This window comes from Notechis scutatus, chromosome 1 (assembly GCF_049901735.1).
Source record: "Notechis scutatus isolate UNSWTSFEM ecotype Mainland chromosome 1, rNotScu1.2, whole genome shotgun sequence".
NCBI lineage: Eukaryota > Metazoa > Chordata > Lepidosauria > Squamata > Elapidae > Notechis > Notechis scutatus.
In genome coordinates, this window is record NC_142009.1 from 56,832,176 (window position 1) to 56,858,176 (window position 26,001).

General features: G+C 36.5%; 1 protein-coding gene across 3 annotated transcripts in view; it reads left to right on the forward strand.

Annotated features, from left to right (window-relative positions):
* Nucleotides 1-26,001, forward strand: part of GALNT14 (polypeptide N-acetylgalactosaminyltransferase 14) — a 306,041-nt gene that overhangs the window by 117,013 nt on the left and 163,027 nt on the right. For all 3 annotated transcript variants that reach the window (XM_026681830.2, XM_087965206.1, XM_087965199.1), the window contains exon 2: nt 23,535-23,704. In XM_026681830.2, the coding sequence (XP_026537615.1) occupies nt 23,535-23,704 (170 nt within the window). The remainder of the gene's footprint in view (nt 1-23,534; nt 23,705-26,001) is intronic.

A 26,001-nucleotide genomic window follows, 5' to 3' on the forward strand; every position in this document is an offset into this window, starting at 1 on the left:
GTGATGGCGCTCCCACAGCTTCTGAGGGCAAACTGTTCCATTGGTAGGGCAAGCTGTTCCATTAGTTGTTGGCAACTCTGAAAAGACCATAGAGATATTTTATGAGTTGACATTTCCTTCCCCTCCCCCTGCTTTTTAAATTTCTGGTTTTTATCCCTCTTGACTGAACTTTTAAATCTCACAAATAAAAATCCGAAAGAAAAGGGGAAATTAAAGTAGGATAGTGACAAATAGATGAAGAGATGTTGCATAAAGAATGTCTGAGTAGCATTGAAATATTTTTTTTCTTTTTACTCATCTTCCAGCTTCATTGTTTCTCATGCTGTGGGGCTAATTCTGTTCAACTTTAAATCATTATTAGCAATGGGGAAGGCTGCTTCACTGTTAGTGCTCGTTTCTACTTGACCCTGTGGTTATTACTGAGTGATCTCCTTGGGGCAGTGGGAATTTTAGTAAGGATTGAAATGAAGTATATCTAGCTTTCAAGATACAACATGCTGTCATGGCTTTTTAGTCTTCTATATTGCCTTCTTCCCTTTACTGAACCATTACCACTGATCTGAGCAGTATTTGTGCTGTAGTGTCTACAATGGAATAGCTGGGGGTTCAGTGTCTTCTTCGGCTTACAAGCTTTTCTATTCTGAATCAAGTTCTGTGAATTGGTGGAATGTGACACTCATGTGAAAAATGTAGAGGAGACAAATTATAATCCAATTTAGGGAGTAAAGATTTCAAGAATTGTCTTTCTGTCATAGATTGGAGGGGTATTGGGGAGGGACAGGGAAGATTTATATCTGTGTGGGTTTATCGAGGAGTGGATAACCAAAATATAAAGTCACAGTAACTAATTACATTTGATAGAATATTAAATCAAGGAAGGGTATGCATAAATATTACTTGCTTTTTGTATGGGGTTCTGGGAACTAAATAAAGTAATATAATGGGTATGTACCTGTCTTCTGAAGGGTTGGGACTGCAGAAAAAGGTGAAAGCTCAAACAAGAAACAGCAAAGAAGTTGAACTATAATAAGGTATTGCTGTTATCCCGATGACTAATTTCCAGGATACACAATTGCTGATATTTGAGGTTTTCTTCTGTCAACAGCCTGCTTTATGCTGACTTCAAAATATTCAGCGCATTATACAGTATAATGTACAAATAAAATCAAAACAGGCATTGATGTTTGCCAGGAAGTTATAATAATTGGCTTTTTTTTTTAATTATACAGGATTTGTCTTAATGTGTCAGGAAGCAATCTTAAGGCTAATTTATTGTTTTACATATTGAACCTGGAGCCTCCAAAGTGGTGTCATAGGTGGATAGAAGCTTTGAATTACTGTACTTATAGTGGTGAGGGAATAATGCTTTTGAGTGTTCTTCAGCAAGACGTGAGCTTTTATTCTCAATGCAACCTCTTCATCTGAAGAACTGTAATACTGTCTCCAAAATACTCAATTTCCACATCCAGCTGAACTTTATTATGGCTTGTCACTTTATAGGTTGTGGCTTTATTGTTTCCAAACTTCTCTGTAGTTTAGTGTTTACATGCTTAAAACTAGACAGGGTAACTTTCTAGTGCTGTATAGGAAAGATATGCCTAAGGCTTGATGTGTAAGAGGTATGTGTTAGCCCAAGTTTGGCCCATCTCAGTCTAGACATGTATTTAGAAATTCATTAATTTTTAGGGTAAACTTTTACCAACTAGATGGTAGTGGTACTTTTATGAATCACCTTAGGGTAGGCTGCAGTCCAGAGTTCCACCGGAATCCATTGGCTGAAACCCACTTCTCTAGGAAAAAGTCTCACTAGTAGACTAAAGGTAAAGATAAAGGTTCCCCTCGCACATACGTGCTAGTCATTTCCGGCTGTAGGGGGTGGTGCTCAACTCCGTTACAAAGCCAAAGAACTAGCGCTGTCCAAAGACGTCTCAATGATCATGTGGCTGGTATGACTAAATGCTGAAGGCACATGGAATGCTGTTATCTTTCCACCAAAGTAGTCACTATTTTTCTACTTGCATTTTTACATTCTTTCGAACTGCTAGGTTGGCAGAAGCTGGGACAAGAAACGGGAGCTCACTCCGTTATGCAGCGCTAAGGATTCGAACTGCCGACCTTTCTGATCGACAAGCTCAGCGTCTTAGCCACTGAGCCACTACAAATAACATAATAAAGGATAATTTGTCAGTATGCTCCCTGCCTATGATGTCTGTTTGCTAAGGTGGAACAAAACAGAAAGATTGTGAGTTTTGATCTTTGACTGGTGCCATAAAAACATGGGCTTTCAAAATGGCACTCTTCCTAGTTCCTGGTGATTGCTGTTTAGTTTATTGTGAGCTTAGTGTTGCCTTACTTTTCCCCTTGAGGGAATTCTGAAAATGAAATGCAGTCTTTTGTCAATGGAAAGAATTTGTTATTTCTGCATCCTTGGGCCATAGCCTTTCCTGTTTCAGATTGCATATAAATCTCCTTCCCCTTTGATGATTAGCTTTGACCATCCATGATTAAACAACTGAAACTTTCTACCCTTGCTGCAGAACATCACTAATGTCTTGGGGCTTTTTTCCTCTTCATTCTGCCATTAGATCCTTGCATATGTATATCACTGGAGAAAGCTTCAGATGCTGTACATTGTTTAGGGCAGGTGCTGATAGAATATATGAAAAAAAACACCAGATTGTTTCCAAACTCTGTTTAGGATTCTTCTGTCTCAGTCAAACAGAGAATCCTGTTCTGGTATCTCCTGGGATCCCAAAGTTGTGGCATTCTTATGCTGATTCAAGAAACTGGCTTTGGGTTCGAAGCAAACTGGGCAGTTCCTAATGGCAAAGAGGCCAATTTGATACAAGTTATTTATTACATAGGAATGTGTGTTTAATTAACTAAGGAAACTGACTACTGGTGAACTTTGAGATCAAGAAGCAATTGGCTGTTATAGACCAAATTCAACCTGGTAACTGCAGTCCTCAAGCCAGAGATTGAAGAGACTATAAAGAATCCAGAAGTTTTTACAGAAAGGGGCTGTGAGCTAAGAGAGAGGAAAGAAACAGGTTGAAAATGGCAACCTGACTCCTCTGTTATTTTTGCACAGCAGGTACAAGTCTACTTAAGAGAACTCTTTAAGTTTTGTGACGTTAAGACACTCAGTGAATTCATGGATTGTATCTGTAGGGATTGTTTTTGTATAATATAGAAATGCCTCGCCATTGCTGCATTCTGGGAGGTTTTTTTTTAAAGTTCACTATGTAGCCTGTAGCTCTGGGTCTCTTCTTAGCTTTTTAAGATAGCAGTGAATGGACAACTGTAGCCACATAGCCCACCACATGGCTATTCACAAACACAATAGTAGTAAGAATCCAAATCAACCACACAGCCAATCAGAGACAGCACCGACCCTCAACCAACCCACACAACCCCACCCACCAGCCGTTCACCTCCTAGTGACCCTGACCTGATATAACCTCCTTATCACCTGATCCATCACAAGACCCTCGCTTGACACACCCACACCTGAAGCCCCCATAAACAGAAGAACACGGACATCTCCTAAACTCCACTGAAGATATTACTTAGCCTGGTAATTCATTCAGGAAACCAACATTCGGAACATTCAGAAACCAACGTGCAAGCTCAGAGAACAAACTTTCACCCTCAGTAGTAAGAGTATTCCTAGGGATTGATTGATTGTGTTTCATCAAATTGGTGTTGATTTTTATTGACTAGATAGATAGATATATCGATTTAGTTTAGATAGATAGATAGATAGATAGATAGATAGATAGATAGATAGATTTTTTTCTATGATGATTTGCCCTAATCTAATCCTTCAGATCTTCCAATAGTGCATTATCCATCACCACTGTAACTAAGTCCATTCACTTTGCTGTTAAATGTCCTCTTCTTTTTTTTCTTCCCACTCCTAAGAATTAAGCATAAGACATTACATTTTTATAGCCCACAATGTCATATGGCAGAGTTTTTTTCAGTTCAGTGAAGGCACTAATATTTCATCTTAGATTTTTTTTCCCATTCTCTTCACAAAATCAGAGTCAAGATGGATCTTCTGATGTTTGGTTCTTTTATCAGCCTTTCCTAAGTTGAAATGAAGTGCCAGCTAGCAATATGGTAAAACATTAGAGACCTCTGCCATCCGTTCCATTGCTCTGTGCTAATTTGTTTCATGTTGCTTTTCCAAACTTGAGATGGGGTACATAGGCCTGACAATATCTCCAAGGCATAATACATAAACCAGCTTCAGTTTAACTTAGCTTATTGGTACCAAGAGATGTGATAACCTGGAATTAGAATTACTGAGTCAAACCTTCAGAATAGAAAGTACATGATAAAATGAAGGATGGAGTTAACCTTAGGGGTTTCTGTCATTTGATCTTCAAATATTAGCTGGGGACTAATATTGACAATCTTATAAAGTTTAGATAAATACATTATTTAGAAGAATCTTCCAGACAGGTCAGAATAACCTGTTGGAAGGTGTTGTGAATCAATAAAAGTGAATAACTTAAATGCAAATCAGGGTTTGAAAATCTATACACTTGATTGGTCCTTATACAACAACTTTGGATTGGGCCAGAACTAGTCCCTGATTGGCCACTATTTGGACTATTCTTATTGGTTATTAGTTTGAACTTGTTGCTCATCTCATTGGGTAATAAGGTAGCAGCTAACCCTATAAAGGGTTACTGCTGCCCATAGCCTTGCTCTGTTCTGTTCTATTTACTGTTATTAAAGAGTTGAAGTCACTGGTCAGATGTCTGGTCTCCATTATTCTCCATACTTAACAGAAGGGACCCTGGAGGCGTTCTAAGGAGGTGTTCTGCTCAGGCAGAAAAGCCTATACTATTTCAGACAAATGGTTGTCCAATCTCTTCTTAAAAAGTTCCAGTGTTGGAGCATTCACAGCTTCTGGAGGCAAGTTGTTCCACTGATTAATTGTTTTAACTGTCAGGAACTTTCTCCTTAGTTCTAGGTTCTCCATCCTCTTATTTTCCATCCATTGCTTCTTTCCCTGCCTTCAGGTGCTTTGGTGAATAGCTTGACTCCCTCTTTTTTTGTGGCAGCCCCAGAAATATTGGAACACTGCCTAGTCCTTCTTTTCATTAAACTAGGCACACCCAATTCCAGCAACTGTTCTTTATATATTTCAGCCTCCATTCCACTAATCATTTTTGTTGCTCTTCTCTGCAATAAGTTCCTTAGTACTTATGCTGCTGAGGGCTTCAAATACAGTTGCTGAATGTATCGCCAAAAAAAGGACGCACTATAAATAGAAACACAGAGAACGTCCATCTCACTTTTCTGCTCTGCTTGATATAAGATCTATCTTGTTGCTACTTCCCCCCAACTCTCCCCCCATCAATGACTTGAATAGCTCAAAAAGGAACCAGAATGGTTTAAAATGGGTACATAGTGATTCTGTTTGTCTTCCAAACACTTGTTAGTTATTAGGACTAGATGCATATTATTCCCTGCAATGTGCACTTTTTTAGAATGGAGGTCCCCAACTCCCGGGCTCTGGGGTCTTCTGTTTTAAAGTTAACATCAGAAATTTAATTCTGATTTATGTACAACATGGAAGACTGGGATCTCTTGAGATTTACTGAGGCATATGAATGGTAAATCTAGTTGAAAATTGATTATCAGCAAACCTGCTTTCCTTTAATGGTGCAATATTTAGGCACTTCTTAAGCAAACATCTGATAACTCATAACTTTGAATGCCCCCTGGCTATATACAATGATCTTATGGACAGGCATTTATCTTTTTATTATTACATTAATGTCTAAAGGATTTAAAAAGCAGCCATAATGTAGTAGAATAGCGAACATAAAAGAACAATAGACATCATTAGTACAATCATCAGTAAATAATCTTAATATATGAAGGATCTAGCCTGTTTGGGTGACATATATATTCTTTTCTCAACTGAATAGTCTGCAAAATTAATAGAATGTCAAAATACATCCAAAGCAGTCTCCTTGTATTCAGTTTTTATGCATTGTGAAAGATCTTGTGGTAGAATGGATAGAAATGTGCCTGACAACATGTGAGAATTGAGTTGAAGTTTCATTGTATCCATGATATTTGGTAGGTAGCCTTCGATGAAATTAATCTAATGTTATCCAAACCTAATATATGATATAATTTTATTTTTTATGAACTCTTGAAAGATAGGTGACAATAACCATAAAGCACCATTATGGATGCCCAGTGGTCAGAATAATTATACCTATAGTCCAGCACATATGCATGATATTAAATTGGTGGCGTAACATGAAGATTGTGTGAGTTGTTCTTCCATCCTCCAAAAGTTTTGACAATAATAATTTTTTACATTGTAGAGCAAGCTTGGAGACTCCTGTTTCTCAAATTAGTGTTTGCCCAATGAGATGTTCTGTAGATGTATTAGGACAGACTTTTTGACCAGCTCACAGTTGAACAATGTTCAATTTAGGGTTACTTCTTTGTTGGTGTCCACATCTTAACTTCTCTTGTGTCAATATGATGTTGACTTTGCAGGAGGGACAGCAACCTGGCATGGCAAAGGCCAATGTGATGCAGTGCAGGGTTTTCAGACTGTGTTCTACAAAAGCCAGAGGAGAAATGTTACCCCAGACCTGCTTATGGCATTGCTAGAATGCTTAGGAATGATATTTCTGTCCTACTCCATGTATACATAGAAGGAACCTATGGCTTCCATGTGGGATTGGACTGACAACCTTGAATTAGCTGCCTGTTTGACTGTCTTTATAATTTTAGGAATATCCTGGCTTTCAGTCAAGTAGTTTTCTTCAAAGAAGCTGTGTGAGCTTTTTAAACACCATGATGGCCCCAGATGACAGCTCTATAGTTAGACCAGCAAGGTGGATGATATTGAAATCCCACTTGTATAAAAGGCATGACTAGAATTTTGCTGCAAGATTGTCCCTTAATTTCAACATTCTTGAATGATAGAAATAATATATGCTTCATATTAGGGAAAGGTGGGGGAATGGAGGGAGAAAATTTATCTGAGGAATTGTAGCAAGGTAATAATGTACTTTAGGAATTCTGCCTCAGAGAACGACTCTTCCAGATGGTCAGAATACATGAAGATTTGTTGATAGGCTGTGTATGGCCATTTTGCTATGCTGTAGCCATAATAATTAGGAAGGAAGCTACAAAGGTAGAATGGCAGGTGCATTTGTGGTGACATTTATAATGGGGTGTCAAGGATAAATAACAAATGACAGCCACTCAATGCAACATTGAGGGTGTGCAATAAATGAAAGCACAGCCATTTCAGTGTTAGAGAAAGGTGGCATGTGAAGAAGACGAATATCTGGCTTGTGTTCAGGGATTCTTAATAGCACCAGGTCCTTATACTGATACAGATATGGACAGCTTCCTAAAGCTCTCCCCCTTTTTTTGGATGCTTTAGGTCAGCCCTGACTCCAGGTAACTATCTGGACAAGTCCTTGCAGTTTTCTTGGCAATATTTTGGAAGCAGTTTACCATTGACTCCTTCCTAAGGCTGAGACAGAATAATGTTAGTTTGTTTTAATTGTAAAATCAATAAAAAAATTTTTTTAAAAAAAAAAATAGAATGTCAAATAGAATGACATTCTATTAAAAGAATAATGGCTCAAGGTCAACCAGCTGATTTGGAGCCAAAAGTGCGACTGGAACTCACAGTCTCCCAATTTCTAACCCAATGCCTTAATCTCTGCACCAAGCTGGCTCCCTTAAAATTTACACATTTGTACCTGATTTCTTTCTTCCTTGGTTTCCATGTGTCAGCAAACTTTGCTTGCACTGATGGGCTGAACTTTGCTGCCCCCTCTCTCTTCTGACTTTCAGGCCTGATTTAAATTTAGAATCTAACATTTGATTTCTGTCAGCACAGCTGACATGATATAATACGTCACTGAGAAGAGAAAGCACTTGGGAGCTGGAAACTTCTTCTGTCTGAATTTGATTTCTAGACAGGCATAGCAGACTTCTAATCTAATTTCAAGGGCTGCACAAGCAATTTTGTCTGCCTCTTCCTTGCTTCTTTTAAAGCTGTACTGCATGTCTCTCTCCCTTCACTCACTCACTCTCTCTCTCTCTCACACACGCAACATTCAATCCAGTCCAACAGAACTGTAGGGGGCAGAGGTTTTTCGATTTAGGTGTCCTCTTCATGTAGGAAAAAAGGGTCCATAATCTTTCATCAGTGCACTGAATATGTTGTTTGCATCTTTGCAGCTGAGCACAGTGTAGGATGCTATATAACAGAAGTGAGACCAGATGATGTCAGGGCTTCACTCCGTGTCTTTATGAGTGAAAGGAAAGGTACAAAGAACACTAATTTCATTTTAACATAATCATGATTTTAAAAATATGCTTTGAAACTCTAACTAGTATGCAAACAACATCTCTTTGATATTCAATAAAGAAGCCCAACCTTTTCAAGTTTCTAAAAAAAGATGTAGTTGCTTTAAGAAGCACATATACTTTATGGATTTCTTAAAGCATCATTGTCATCATCATTATCACCATCTTTTTCTAAAATGTAGAAGCCTGAAAAAGTAGTTCAGCTATTTTAAAAAATAGCAGAGATGTATCAAATGAGTCCTTTCACATGGTCTGAATCACTTCGCTTTTGAATCATTTTTAAATATGCTCTCCGAGCGGCATTTCCCTCTCCCTCTCATATTTCCCCTTAATTTTGGACAGTCATAGAGAAGCGGGATGGAAATACTATGAGCAAACAGGTAAAATAAGTATAGTTTTTTTCCCAGCCAATGACTTTTGTACTGTGAAAGTGATTTTAATAAAATTTAAGTAGGATCATAATCCTGAATGAGTATATTAAATATACAGTTTCCTGGTCCATGTTTCACATGCAGCATTTGCAATTGTGAGTTGACAAGTAAGAAAGTCTTCCCTTAGGGTTAGACTGTGAAGGGAAGAAGGAAAGAGAAATATTCTGTGTACATAAATAATATTTTTGATTATATTAGCTTTGGCCCTTTGATGAGAAATATGATTGTCAAGTTTGCTTCTATAAAATTGGATTATACCAAAAATACAGAATGTTTAAATATGTTTATGGGTAACCAAAAATACAAAAATACAACTCAGTTCCAGCTAACCATGTATTATGTTTGAAATAATAATGTGGCTACATATTTAACTGGTGAATGATATGAAATTGAAGAATGTTACAGGCATTTTTTGATCACCGTCTTATTTTTATTTCTGCATTGTCAAGCATACTATAAAAACTGAAATTACAGAAAATACACAAAGAATATGAAAATGATATGCAAACAATATAAAGCTTTCCATAGAAAAGAGCAGAATCATTAAGAAAAATATGAAGAGAGGTAATTGAAAAAAAGCTAAAGCTATAACATAAAGTATCTTTATTCCAAATACAAGTCTTAGTTAAATTTACAAAACAAAGAAGTATGTATTGATTTCAGGATGGTGAATTAGGAACATACCCCAAATGTACTGTCCTCAGATGTGACATTTTTTCACTGAGACATCAGAGTGAAAAGATAAGATTGTCTGTAGATTTATTGGAGTTGGCAAATTTAATTATGATGATGATGATGATGATGATTATATCTATTCAGTTGTGTCCAACTCTTGGGATTCAATGGGTCTTGCTCTATCTACATCTTCCAATCGTGCATTACTTTGAGTTTTTCTGTGCTCTGGATGGTGTCAGTTTTGATGATACCACTATGTTCTTTGGTGGCATGGTTTCCTTTTACTGCTAACTCTTCCAGACAGAATTCTTTCTCCAATAGTATCCCTGCATGACATGGCCAACATAACTGAAGCACAGTTTTGTGATTAGCTTTTGTATAAGTATGAAATTGCCAAGTCATATTCTTTGTAATTAACACACCCAGTATTGTTTTTTGCCCTGTAAGATGGAAATTACTGCATAATTGCTATCAATCATGCTCAAATCATGAGGAAATGATAGCATATTTTGTGGAAAATAGTTTTTCTTCTTCAGGCAGCTCCATAAGAGAGTGGTGTACAATTTAATGTACCATCTCCTAGTTTTCCAGACAATTCATCTTTTGAATTTTGAATTCAGCATTTTAAAAAAAGTCTGAAATGGCTTCTTTCCACCTTTGAATATTTCATCAGAAAAGAATTTGAGTTTGCTATACATTTTTGAAGCCGCTTGTCTGCACCCTGAAAGCTGCCAGGTTTCAGCTAAAAAAAAATTATGGAGGATGAGTTGAATGTGAAAAATGTATTCTCAGTTGCAACTCAATTTGACATATGTTCAGCATATGAAACTCATTAATCCATATTTTTGTTTTTCTTCTTAAAAGAAAGGATTCAATTTGCTCAGGTAGATATCTTTCCAGTGTACTGATAGACAAAAAGTGGCACTTCTATATATGTGTATGTGTAAGTCTGGGCAACCTCAAGTGCACGAGAATACAGTCTGAAATAATTGGAGAAGTGTAGAATCAATTAAAGAGCACAAGGGAAATCAATGTAGGAGACTTTGAAGTAATTTTTTTTAGAATGGGACTTATATAGTTTGCTACGTTATGTTTTACAAGATAAATTAGTTTCTCTAAAGGCAGATGAGGAATTTGCTTTATAGAATTCTTCTGACAGGTAGAACTTTAACATTCTTTTCCTGATGAATGGCAACATAATTTGCAAGGCAACTGGCATTCACAACTGATGCTGTATGTGTGATCACACTTGTGAACATAATCCATGATGGCAGGAAGAAGTGTCTATGGCTACAATTCTATAGCCAATTATCTAAGTAACTTATGTCTATGTATAGATGCATCACACTTAATAACAAAATTAAATGCATGCACACATACACGTGGTTAAGCTGGGTGATAGACTGATTCTTTAACTAACAGCTCTTTATTCTGTAGATCAGTACAACCCAGTGTCTTGCCTATCCGACAGCTCACCCTTTTATAGGGACCTGAGTGAAGTCTTCGTTCCTTGGCTTCACTCCTTATTAGAGTATTCAATACACATATACATATATCTCTCTGTATATAAAATCACATGTACATAAAAGCTAACTTTCTTTCAGACATCTTTATTTCAGAATGTTTAACAGCTAAATCACCAACATTTCCATCTTTTCTTCCTACAGCTCTTAATGGCTTATGGAATGGATAATGCACACTCAAAGATATCATTTATGCTTCTAGCACTAGGATATTAAGATCTGTGAATGATAGCTGACTGGACTGAGAAATACATTAACGAAGCCAGAGAAAATATTACTCTTCCCCTTACACTGGGGTGAGCAATGTTTTTAGAACTAGGGACCATACTTTTTTTTTTTTTTGGAAGAATTTTTAAGGACTCATGCAGCGCTGACAACATTAGTGTGGGCAGTGACATGAAAACCTTGCAATTATGGTAAATGTATGCATTTTTGTAAGCGATTTCCTGAACAAATACATTTTAAAAATGATAGTGCTGAATTTAATACATGTGTTTTGTGTTTCCTAGTTCCTAACATACACATTTTTGCATCTGTTTTAATGGAACTGCATTATAATATTCAGACAAATTCAATTTTGAAAGGTATATGAATTTCTGTGTGAAATTGAGAGGAGTCCTGTCCTATCTTGATTTCTAGACTAATACTTAAATATAAGAACTGACAGTTCTAGTTGTCCAGCTTCCAGGTTTTCAGGAGTAATATGAACAACCTAATATAAACCATCTGAAGGTGACATGCAATTTGTGTACGTCTGGAAAGAGAAAAAATCTGACTTTTGCCCATAGCATATATGACTAACTAAGAAACTTGATGACAATATTGCGGTGCAAAAGTAGACATTCATGAGCCCAAATATTCATTCCTTGGTTTGACAATCCCGATGGAAATTCTACACTTATCTGTCTACAGGCTTTAGGGAAAACTGAAGAACAGGCATTCCTCTAAGCTACTCCATTCTTGCTATCGCAATCTTTGTTGCACTGTAATCACACAATTACTGTGCCATTAAAATGTCATATTCGTGGAAACCCATATAAACAAAGCATTAACAATTGCCAGAAAATTGTAGTCTTTACTGCTAATGACCTGCTCTTTCTCCCCCCACCCTCTGTTTCCTTCTAAGTCTTGATTTAAGAGACAGACACAGATGCATATCACTGATATGAGAACATTCCAATTTTTAATGGGCTGTCACAGTGTGAGACTTTCTGTTCTTTTTCCTATTTGTTTCTAGTTTAAACCACAGGTGCTTCTGTGGAAGCTACTTAGTGAATTGGTAAAGGAAGAAGCAGCTGCTGTCTGAACATCTTCGCCACTGGGGGAGGATGTCAAAAATCTTATGTCAAAACGGACTCATTTTTGAAGGTGTGTGTGTGTGTGACTTAGTACACAGATGACAACATTAGACAATGTGTTTTGATTCTTCGAATGAAGAATCAAAACACATTGTATATTTATCCTGTAAAGCAACACTTTTTACTTTTAATTAAGGGAAGAGGGAAAAGGAGATCAGAGAAAAGAAACTGGGTTCAGTCCTCTAAATTAATTTCTGATTCAGCAGGGCCGGCTTCTATTGTAAAATAATAAATCTTATACTATTAAATCTTTATTTTGTCCTGTTTAATGCATTCCTAAGGGGCTTACTGTTAATTATTTTTCAGATTATAGCTAATCTGACAGTTTGATGTATCCTTTAGTTTGTTTTTTTCCTTCTTGTTGAGATGTTTTTTTTAAATGCGTTTGCTGTATTTTTCACTGAAGAAATGATCAAATACAAATTTCTTCGGTCATCAGATGAATTATATCTATCAGTGTCAGTTTTAGTTTCTCCAGGCAATAGGTTCAATCTAGTGTGTGTGTGTCTTTGTTTGTGTTTATTAGTCAAATTTATATAGCTACCCAAGCTACTCAAGGGGAGTCTCATGTGCATTGAGGCAGTTCAACTGTGAGGTGATCAGGGCATAAATGACCCTTGATCCAGGAATGGGAGCAACTGGTATACAATATAAAGTTGTGCAAAGGCCCTCTTAGCTAGGACTACCATCTGCTCCTTGAGCAAGCATTGCGAATCCAGGAGGAGCCCTGCAGATTGCATATAGGGTCAGTTTGGGGCAGTGCAATCATGTCCAAGACCAGAGATGATATAGTTCTAGAATCAAAGGGTCCTGGTACCCGAAGCCACTCAGTCTTTCTGGGGTTTAGTTGAAGCCTGTTGTTCCCCCTCTAGGTGTGTATGTGTGCATATAGTTAGAAATGTAGAAGCTGTCCAACTCCAGAATGAGTCTGAGTGGCTTGCAGCAAGAACAGAAAACAACAGAGTGTAGGAGAACAGCCAAATTTTAAAAGGTGTCTGAAACATAATCAAGGTGGGGACCAATCTAATCGGGGGGTGTACATTCTGGAGGGAGGTGCCATGGCAGAGAAGATATACTTCCTACTGTTGGTCCCAATAGATAGCATTGCTTGATTGACTGAATCTGAAGCCAATTAACTGTTCTTACAATTTGGACAGGAATCATGGAGATAGGTGGTCCTTCAGATAACTTGAACCTATAGCATGGATATCATGATATTATGGATGATAACAGAATCTTGAAGCCCAAGGCAGCTCACAAGACAGAGGTATCTCATGGGCATTCTGAGGCACACCCAACAGTATCCATGCTGCTGCATTCTGAACCAGCTAGAGCTTCCAAGTACTCTTCTGAGTGGTTTTCAAGGACAGTTCCATGTAGAACTGTTTATGATGTAATTTTGATGTTTGATAAGCAAGTTTGCTTATGAAATGTGTATCCATGTTCATTGCATGCTTTTCATCAAGGAAAATCTCTCTGTACTTTGAGGAAAAAATATTTGGTGGCACATGGAAATATTTTTTCCCCTTGAGAACATGTCCATGTGTGGGCTTTGGTGGGTTCCATCTTATAAACCAGAGCCATATAAAGAAGGGGGATGGTTATCACCTCTATAGGTAGCAGATGTGACATCAGTGTGTTTTATAAGTCAAAGGGATCTGAAGCCCATATGAGATAGGAAAAAATGTTCAGTTATGTGCCTGACTAGCCTATCCTCAACTTCAGTAAAGCGAATCTAGTTTTCTCCTGTGTCTCAGATGGCTATGTGCTCTATAAGAGACCCTAAGAAGTCAACAGTGTATCTGATTTAATGTAAAAAGTGCTCAGGAATGGAGACTTCAGGGGTTATGGTTCTCTGTTGTGGTTGGTTATGTCAGAATAGCTCTTACAAAAATAATGTGTTCGGATTCTATTCAGGGTTTTATCATTTATTGTCTATAAATGTCACTAGCTACCTGAGCACTTTTACTTACTTGACAGCTATCATCTGCCTCAGAGGATAAGGAAGCTAGAGGAAACATATTTTGTTCATATGTATTGTTTTAGCTTTGTTGTATGCCACCCAGAGATATTTGCTTGTGAGATGGGTAGCCATATAAATATGATGAATGAATAAACAAATATGATTAGGATCTATTTTCCCATTGCTGCAGAAACTAGAATCTGAAATAAAGGATATAAAATATAGCTGGCTATGTTTCATTTAAATATAGGGGGAAACTTCCCAATAATAAGATCTGTTCAATAGTGGAACTGTCAATTTATGGTGGATGTGGGTTCATCATCTGTGGAGGTTTATAAGGAGAGGGTAGACCGTTGCTTCTCATGGGTGGTTTTCTTGTCCACTACAAAGGATCAAATCAGATAATGCTTATGGTTTGTTCCAATTCTACAGTTCTGTGATTTTATATGTGCAACTAGCAACATCACTACTACCACTGCTTCTTCTATTACTACTGATTGATAGGCACATATGCAAAATGAACAGATGAATAGATTAGTACCCAGCAACTTGCAATCAATATTAAATTCACATAAAATGCTTTTGTGGTGTGCATACCCTTCTCTTCTCAAAATGCTATCTCACAATCAAGGAAATTACAGCTGACTTTTATGTGATTGCTACATTCACACATTTAATTTCTCCAGCTGACTTAATTTTTCTCCATGAATACATCCCCATAAAACTGAACTGATTTTCTAGAGAGAGAAAAATAAAGTGCGCACACATAATAATGGATGCAGAGAAATGTTGCTCCCATAGTAATAAATTTCTTATTTATAACAAGAGGTAGCAAAGCTCTGTAGTTTATTGTTTTAAAGCCCTGCCTGTATTGGATTTTACTACCAATCTGAGAGATGTAATATGAACCTGACATGTGTTGTATCTGCTGACAACATCTGGGAATAGGTGGATGCAGTGAAGCATAAGCTTATCTGAAAGATGTGTTAGTTTGAAGAAGGATATAGTTCTTACATTCTGTTTATGAGTGTTTGCAGAGAGCTTTATAAAGCTATGCTCAGTACTCGTATGACCTGAGATGACCTTGCTCTGGTTCCCTGATACACATATATGAGTGAAGATTTATACGTAAATTTATGCCCAAGCAGAATTTTTGTAAGATTAACATTTTTTAAAAGTGAAGAAACTGAATTAAAATGAAGTTCATACCTTGTCTTCCAAACCTTAGTAATGAGTGATAGCTCTATTGTGTTTTCATTTGTCTCCTTGCTTGGAAACATTATTGCTGTTAGACAGTTTTAAGTAGATGGGATCTCTGAACTGCATATTCAACGATGCCTAATTGCTTCAAAGTATATAGGTGGAGGACAATGAAGACTGAATTTGACTGAGCAAGGCTGTAAGGTTGTGTTCAGACCTAATCTATGGGGTGATAAGAAGAGCAAAGTGCTCTTACTTTTCCTCTTGCTCTGTATTGGCAGAGTTTTTTTTTCCAGCGGCTTTTATCCAGGTGGATATTTTGCTTTTGAGCAAGAGCTTTCTTTTGGAGTTTGCATCTGGTTGCTATTTCTCCTTTATTGTAAGATTATATTAACAGAATCTTGCAAGTCTACAAGTGCATTTCACCCTCCATCCCTTTATTGTTGTAAACTTTTTCTGATTTTTATTACCATGTATTGTTGGTTCCATTTTGTGCGCTTCTGAGTGTCAATTTATATTTTTGGGAAGATATAAATGTGATTAATAAATACATTACTTTAGATATCTTCAGCTTTATTGTTCTGGCTAAAATGTTGTTTTGGAATATTGTTGAATCTCCACAACTGTATAGTTTGTAATAGGTTAAACTGCTTATATTTCATTTCTGAGTTACTAGTGAGATATGATTCCTTATGTGTTCAACAAGTACATGAATATTCTTAAACGTTTATGAGATGTAAGTTTTAAAAGGCATAACCTTTTAAGTTAATAAAAAAGATAACCTAGAAGAAGAAATGGATGAACCATTTAGGGAACAATAACACTCAATCTTAGGAAAGTAAAAAATGTTTTTTCTTTATGTAGGATTGAGTGTGGGAAAAACTAGAACTCTCGTAGTCACATTAAGATCTTTGCTTAAAGTTGTGTATATCTATTGATATTGTGAATTCTCCCATTTGAAGAAAATAAGAGCTATTGTACTTGGCTGTGTGAACATACCACATTCTTTAATGCAAAATGTAGTTTTAAGTTTTGAACAGAAATATAATATTGCTGTTCAAAATGATTAATTTTGAGAGGCAAAATCTCTCTGTTTAATTTGACTGATTGTACATAAATGATTTATTGCAAAATGTATTTTTATTTTAATTCTGACAACTGGTGAAACTGATTGTTCCTTTGGAATGGTAAAGATTTTCCTTCTCCTTTATTGAAGCTGTTCCTGATCCCCAAATTCCTTATTAACTCACTGTTTTACATAATTAATGCTGCCTATTAAACTGCAGCATTGAAAAAAATGGTCTGGTTTCTATGAAAAAAATATATTGGAAATACATGAGAGAAAATGAATGAAGAACTTTGTAGAAGACAAATAAAAAGGGAAATAGAATACTGGCTTGATCCTTCTCTGGTGCATGCTAATATGCAACTTAACATGAGATAGATTATCTTAAATTACATTTGGATTTCTGCACAGCGGTTAAATAAGTCCCCAGGCAGAATTCAACTTGAGAGAAAGAAGACATAATACTTGGTAGAAATGTTATAATGAAGATCTTATCCAGTAATCCATAACTGATCTGCTATCCTAGATGGAGAGAAAGGATTACTCGCTTCAGTATATAATTGTACCTTTCCCAATATCAGTAGTCAAGGAACAGTTAAGCTGTGTGTTGGTTTGAATGACAATTATGAGTTCAGGCCAATCATAGCAATTTGCTGGGTTATCTGAAAGTCATCGAATACAAACTCCTATATTGAGTTTGCTCTTCTATTCCACAAAATTATCCTGTGGAGATTAACCTGTATGTTATTTGAGAGAGGCAAATAAGTTGAAATGTACATTTAGGAATGTCATATGTGATTTAGTGGTTAAGGCATTGGACTAGGAACACAAAAACCTAAGTATAAGAGTGGCTTTGGAATAACTTATCACATAGAATTGTGGTTGTAAGAAAAACCTGGAAAAGGGAACGAGGTGTGGGTGTGTTTGTACGTGCACGTGCCTTTGAACTAATGAAAGGCAAGATATAAACTTAATAAATACATTAAATAAATGATTTGTGTTTTTTCTTACTTTGTTCCTTTGAAACACAAGTGTGAGAAAGCATACATTGGAGCACTTACAGAAATAAGTATTGAATTACCCTTTCAAAAACGTTGACATCATTCCTTTGGCATACCAGTTAGAAGTATTTGCTCTTCTAAATAGATGTGCTTTTATTTATTTTTGCTTGTAAAGTTTATATTCAATCTTTGTAGCAAACACTGGTCTTCCCAAAGCAATACAGTGCAAATAGCAACATTAACAAGACAGTTAAAATGTATGGTAAAACATTAGTTACAATTCATTCCAAGTTAAGCATTTTAAAACTGATTTGATTAATGGGAATTAAGCCACATTTAACTTTGCTATTAAAATAAATATAAATATAATGTGTGTACCTTTGGCAGGGTTATTCCCACTTCAAAATAAATGTTTTAGTTTTATTCTGATAGTTGCATGAAAAAATATGGTGCCTGATGTCTGTCTACAGGTTTCATAAATTCTATGCACCTTCAGCATTTTCAGGATTTACCTGATGCAGCTCCTCTTGATTTTCTACTTCATTGATACATTGTGTTTTACAAGATGTGTTAAAACAAGAATCAACTCTGTTTTTTTACACAATATTACCAAAGGCCAGCAGATAAGTTGTATGTGATCTTTCTGCTTATAAGTGGAGGGGATGACCAGGTTGAGCCTGAGGGAGGATCAAACACGTCATAAGTCACAAGTCCCTGCATACCCACAAGAGATTTCAGTCGAGGTCCACTTGAATTCCTCTCTTATCGCCTGCTCATTATCACCCGGTTGGTCAGATTAATGTCAAGCATCATTGGGGAAATCAGGAGATTTAGGCAGTCAAATGAGTATAAAGATTTATTGCAAGTTTAAATTCTCTGCCAGAATTGTACCAACTGGCTGTTAAGGGAAATGAGCAGGAGATAAGAGAGGCATTCAAGGTGGGCTGGACTTAGATCTCTTGCAGGTGAGTAGGAACTTGTGACTTATGATGCGTTTGACTCCTCCCTTGGGCTGGTCAACTCCTACAATAGGTATCCCAATAGAGTGGAATGGCCTAAAAAGTGAATGGTTTTAATAATATTATTAATGGGATAGGATGTCCCAAAGGTGCTTTTTCAAGAGGCAACTGGACTTTCTTGTTTTTCATTGAAGACATTTCACTTTTCATCCAAGAAGTTTCTTCAACTCTGACTGGATGTTGGGGAATGGAAAGATTTATACTCCTTGCAGACAACTGGTCATTTGCATTTTGGAGAGTTGTTGAGGCCACCTGGAGGTTAATCTGTGTTGTCAGAATGCAAATAACCAGCTGTCTGCAAGGAGTACAACTCTTTGCATTCCCCAATGTTCAGTCAGAGCTGAAGAAGCTTCTTGGACGAAAAGCTAAACATTTTCAAAGAAAAACAAGAAAGTCCACCTCTTGAAAAAGCATCTTTGGGACAACTAATGGAATAGGATGAATCCAGACAGTGGGTCAGTTTAAAATCATTGGTTCAAGTTAATATCAAATCCTGATTATTTTCATCTGTGACAGTAGAGGCAATTATGAAGATATAAGAATGAAGATGACATAGTGACAGTTCATATTTATTCTTGCTGTCAAATATGTGCAATCTATGAGTCAAAAAATGTTCCCTTCTATTACAAACTTGCCTTGGGATATGAAAACAAGTCATAGCTTTTCTGCCTTTTGCAAAATTGCTGGTAATAAAATTGAGATATAAAAGCTGGATAAATAAGAAGTTATCAAACCACATCCAAGATGAAAAGTCTCAAGCATGCCTACTGTTACTGTAACTATTTATAAACAAGAAATATTGCTGTTGTAGACCTGATGGACATTTTGTTTAGTTTTATTAGTGAGATGTGAATTACTCTGATGCAATGAATATGTGTTGAATAGGCTGGCTTTCCTTATCAAACAATACTATTTTGTTTCTTCCTCAGTCTAGAACCCAAATGCAGTAATTTACTTTTCCTTTTAGGAGGAACAATTTATAGCCACTCATTGTTACTCAATACAGGAGAAAGTAAACCTTGTGCCTGACTTGAGACTACCAGTGGAACTGTGGCTCTGCTTCTTTTTGAAAACCGTAATGCATGCACAGAGCCAAGGTAACATAGAAGTTAAAATACTGGTCATGGATTGGGGAGTCTCTGTTTCAAGTTCCTATTTGACCATGGAATTCAAGGGGTGATTTTGAATCAGTCATTCATTTTCAGGCTGCTCTGCAGCATATAACTGTTGAGAGAAATAAATTTAGAAGTGACCTCCAGATTAGCATCTGGAGAATGATGATGATGATAAAGTGTGGATAATAACATGCATTGCTGAATGATTACTAATATGCATGGGCTGATGATGGAGAGTTTGAGTTCCTCCTCCTTTGCAACCTATCCTGTGCTGATCATCAAGGAGATAAATCATTTTTCCGATATTCCACCAGTCTGCTGATTTGTCTCTGCAAAATCTTAAGCTATCAACTCCATATCATTCTGAGTTATCAATGGTTCAACTTTTTAAATACAAAGGCTCACATAAAACAGGGAACATAGCAAGCAAATTTAGGATCAGTCACAAAGGGCTGTACACCACCGGTGGGATTCAACATTTTTTATTACCGGTTCTGTGGGTGTGGCTTGGTGGGTGTGATGTGGCTTGGTGGGCATGGCATGGCTTGATGGGCGAGGCAGCGAAGGATACTGTAAAATCTCCATTCCCTCCCCACCCCACGCCACTAACCTGATTTCCAGCTCTCTTCTCCTGTGCAGGGCATCAAAAGAAAACTCAGCCGATCAGCTGAGACTCGGGAGGCAGAGAGTAGGTGGGGGTGGGGCCAGTCAGAGATGGTATTTGCCGGTTCTCCAAACTATTCAAAATTTCTGCTACTAGTTCTCCAGAACTGGTCAGAACCTGCTGAATACTACCTCTGCTGTACACTATTGCTCAAAGTATGGGGAGCAAACAAGGAGGATTTGAAGTCCTAGTATATGAAGGCAGGTATTATATTGTTGCTGTTACTGAAATTTGCTTGGATGGAACCCATGATTGGAATATAGTACTGGGAGAATATAATTTGTTCAAAAGAAACAGACTCAACATTAGAGGAAGAGGAATTGCACTGTATGTAAAGAATTACTATAGCTGTACAGAAATACATGATAGCAAGGATGAAAACCTTCTTGAATGAATCTGGGTGAATATTAGAGGTAATTACAGATGTGTTGTTACGGATGTTGTACTATAGAGCATCCAACTGAGCATAAGAAATAGATGAACCTTTTGCAAATTAGTTACCTGAAGTGTGCAGGAAACACACAACATTGTAGTAATGGGGGACTTTACCCTGAAATCAACTGGGGATCAAAGTCTGCAATGAGTGGGAGATCAAACAGGTTCCTGATAAGCCTAGCTGATAATTTTATCCTCCAAAAGATGGAGGAAGGAACTAGAGGGTCAACTATACTGGACTTAATTCTAACTAATAGTGACAACATGGTTGAGGGAGTGAAAGTAATGGGAGCTTTGGGAGAGAATGAGCATGTCATTCTAGAATTCACTATAAAGTAGGCAAAGGAAACTGAACAAAGTCAGTCTAATGTTTTAGATTTTAAGAGAGATGACTTCAACAAAATAAGAGACAGAGTAGGAAGATTCCATAAATGGAAATCCTAGAGTAGGGATCCCCAACTCTCAGGCTGTGGCCCAGTACTGGGCCATGGCTTGTTTGGAACTGGGCCATGTGAGTGGCAGGGTGGTACACATATGCACACTCAGCTCGACTTACACAAGTGGCATCTGCTTCTATGTTTATTTAATATTATTGGGTTTCTGGGAGTCATTGCATAGGGACTAAGTCACTTCAACTCTTGATGACTCAATGGAAGGTTTCAATGAGTTCTAATTATTTCAGTGAGGTTTTTAGAGAAGACTCTGTTAAGTGGATCACAGATTGATAATCAGCATGGCTTTGGTAGGATGTAATAAAATTCCTCTGAAAAATAATTAAATACAATCTGCAATCATGGAGATAAGGGTAATCACACATATGTTTCAATATCTAACTCTGCATTTGTGTTGTTTGTAAATGAGGGTTTTTTTTAAAAAAAAATAGTTGTAGTGGGATCTAGCCATTACTAAACTACAGTATTTTACAGTATTTAAATCATCTCCATGAATGCAGATGAATCATTGGGACATGCAATGTATTTATTTATTGGTGCCATCACTTTCTCACTCCCTTTCTTTTATTACATAAAATGTGCTATGAATAAAACCAGTTATGAAATAAAATTGCTTGATATCATTAGAAGGCAGAAGGTTCTTGCATATGGCAGTAATAATAAATGAAAGATCAATTATTAGTAAGGTGACTTTTTGGGGTTTCAAAATAATTCTATAGATTTTGAATCTGCCCATAGCAAAAACAAATTGCAATCAAAGATATTGTGTTTCTATAATGATATGATTTTAATTGGGACATATTGTATGTACTTCATTAAAACAGAGGGAAAAAACATTGTATTCACTTGATTCTAAGCAAAAGGCCAGTTTGTTCAGTGAATAAATATGACATGGTATACTTAAGGACAGCTGCTGGGAATGTGACTATAGGGCCTATGGCTGAGACATTTAGGAAAAAGTGAGACTAAAACACTGTTCTTTAGCATGATTTATTAGAAGTTTTTCTTGTGTACTTTTCCATCTAAATTCTGTCTCAGTAGTAGTATTTTATGGATATTCTGTGAAAATCAATTAAACTCAACCATCAACAACAACAAAAGAGTAAAATCAAATATAGCTACTAGAAGGAGCAAGCTTCTAGAGAGGATGTGTAGGCTGGATTGGATCCAGAGTTTAAGGACAGTGAAAAATTTATTTAAGTTCACCACCTAATAGATACCGAGAAATCAAAGTGATACTTGGTACTTCTTCATAGCAGTCTGAAATAAAATACCATTAATATTTATTCTCTGGTTTTGTACTAGCGATGCTCCTCTCTCTGCAAGTTGTTGGTAGCCACATGAAAGTGGATTTTTCTCACCTGGAATGTTTCTTATACTTTATAGTATGCAAACATTTTGATTCTTTTTACTGTGGTTTTTGTATAATCATGGCTTTGACTTTTTTTGGATTGAAAAGATCAATTGCTAATTGCATTGGTCTTTTTTTTTATAAGTGGGACTGTTTTTGCCCTCTCCAATGGATATCCCTGGTTTGTGAATTATTTTATACACATTGCATTTTAATTTATATACATTATATTTCTTCTATTTATGTGCTATATAGTCTGGACGTAATACAGGAAAAGAAAAAAGATATCACGAGAATACATACAAAAATGTATATAGTTTAGTGTTTCCTAATCTTCACAAAATCTGGAAATGCAAAAATTAAAAGGTCTATTCAGGTCTATAGTTAGGTTAGGAAGTAGAAATTAGGCTGTGTCATATAAAATGTGACAAAAACAGATTTACTTCCCAATCCTGTTTGTGGCTATGTTCAAAATGTCCCCTGAATTGATTCAACAGATTTACGTGCATTCGATCTTCAGCTGATTAAATTTGAATTATGTTGACCTCAAATATCAGTATAATGCATTCTGTTTTGCAGCCACAATCATATGCCAGAATGCAAAATAGTGATCGGTCCTCGCAATGCAAGATGAATCTCTGTGTACTTTCTTTAATTTAAAGGGGGGAAAATAGGCATTTTCAAATGCATAATCTTATTTTTGAAATGATGATGTTCTACATGATAAGAACACGATAACTGTCATATTTGTATATTATTATATTATAAATATTTAGTTTAAAAAAACAACAACTATCTTTGTTCAAAGCAGTCCAAGCAAGTTAAGTTATAAAGAAAAGAAAAGCGTGACCATTCAGCTTCAACTTTTTATTTTCCTTATGGAATCTATGTTTATACATGAACAGGATTCCGACATTGATTGGGATGATCTTTGGGATCAATTTGAAGAAAGAAAATATCTGAGTGTTCGGCGATGGAAAGGTGGAGAGGACCCATATCGATTGTATGCCTTTAACCAACGGGAGAGTGAACGGATGCCCAGTGACCGTGCCATCCATGATACTAGACACCACAGGTTTGGTATCCTATTTTCTTAGTTGCATATTGTGCCTTGATTGGTCAAGTTAAGTCCTTGGGATAGAAACCAGAAGACTGTGAGTTCCAGTCCTACCTTAGGCATGAAAACTAGCTGGGTGACCTTGGGTCAGTCACTCTATCATCCCAACTCAACTCAAAGGGCTCTTGGTGGAAAAATAGGAAGAGGAGTAGTAGTAGTATTAGGTATGTTCTCTGCTTTGAGTTATTTATAAAAATAATAAAGGCAGGATAAAAAATACAGTATTTTTAAAGAGTGATTAGAGAATAGAGGACTGTGGTCAAGCCATTCAGGGTGTTATGATTTTTAGTAGAGCATAAAATGAGACTTATAAAAAATGATTGAGAAGATGTAGTTGTTAAGAGACCAGGCTAGAAACTGGGAGACCATGACTTCTAATACTGTTTTAGGCATAAAGTCAGCTGGGTGACTTTGGGCCAGTCATTCTCTCTCAGCCATAGGAAAAGGGCAATCACAAGCCACTTCTGAGAATGTTGCCTAGAGCAGGGGTTTCCAACCTTGGCAACTTTAAGCCTGGGGGACTTCAACTACCAGAATTCCCCTTTGCTGGCTGGGGAATTCTGGGAATTGAAGTCTTCCAGGCTTAAAGTTGTCAAGGTTGGAGACCCCTGGCCTAGAGAACTGCAGAGATCAGTCCAGGCAGTTAAAAGTGCTTCACTATTCAGCATTGGAAAAACAGCATACTGTATGGCTCCATCTATTTCACCAAATTGATTAATATCAATTTACAGTTATGCGGTAAGCTTCCCAGAGTAGTTGGCTATGAGCTGGGTAGCAAATACATTTCATAAATAAGTGAATAAATATAGATCAGCTGTGGATGACTGTAATAAATCATGGGACCAATATATTGTTATATGTATGTTTGTAAATATATGTCTTGTATATTTATTTGTGTAGCTTTTCCCTCTTTATAAATTTGTGTTTTCTTTTTGTTTGATTACTTTTTGTATTTCATTATTTTTTTTTAACGACTTCTTCAACAGCATCAAAAGAATTTACAATTAGTTCTATTTTTGTGGTATTTCTGCTTTCTGGTAAACATTGCATAAAGTGAATTTATGCAAGTAAAATTATCACTTGATAAGTGAAGAACATGTCTTTTAGAATATATAAATGAACACAGATACAATATAATTAAAAATATCAAATTAAACTAAAATTTGCTCTGTTAGTATAAAAGTGGCTTTTGGACAAGGCTTATATTGAATTGAATTATCCATTTTAATGGCTATTTTTCTAATTTGGTGAATTCCCCTCCCCAAGATTCTAGTTCTGAGCTCAGCAGACTTGGTCATCTCAGTGTTCACCTAATTCTAGAACATTTATGAAGTCCATGGCTTAAACATACATTAATCATTGAAAACACACCAGGGAAAAGCTACAATTCTTCATTAAAAAATACCACTATTGATCTGTAACAGAAAAAAAAGTTACTGGTAGTTAATTGTATTCCTGCTGTTGTCATATTGTCCAAGAGATCAATCTTAGTCACATAACATATCTTATCTTAGCTCAATAATTTTGAAGTGTTTTTGTTCTTTGGGATGAATATCATTAGGATTCAGTAATTATTATTAAATAATCTATAAGAAGTTCATAATTTGGGATCACTGTTTGCCTCTATTCCTCCATACCTTCCCTAAAAAATAATAATGGGAGGAATGGCTTTCTGCGCTATATCTTCTTAATGTAACAAGATTTTTTAGAGTAAGTTACAATCATCCTTGTTTTACTGTTTCACTTGAAATGATGTATATGACTTTTCCAACAAAAAAAATTAAAGCATAGAAATTGGTAAGGTCTCAGAATGCCATCCTCATATGTATTTCCATATCTATGCTGATTTCCCGCCCCCCCCATTACAATAGTTTATCTATACTACAAGTGTCAAACTCATGCCATCACGTGGCATTTTGCGATGTTCTTCACTTTGCAGAGCTGGAATGGATGTGGCCTGTGCATGACATATTCAGCCCGTGGGCTGCCATTTTGACACCCGTGATCTATACTGTGTATTTTCTATTTTGCATATTTCCAAGTGATTTGAATATCTTTCACCTTTGAATCTGCTATGTCAATTGTTCCCACAATATTTTTCTTTAAAAGGATCTGATAGCCCTTCTGCTTTGCTTGATCTCCAGAGGCTTGTGAATTGCTTTACATGGTTATGTTTTGACATTAGGAGAATGAACAAAGCATGTGATGTGATTGTTTCTTTGCTCAGCAAAACTTTCCCAACTTTGGAAAGAAAA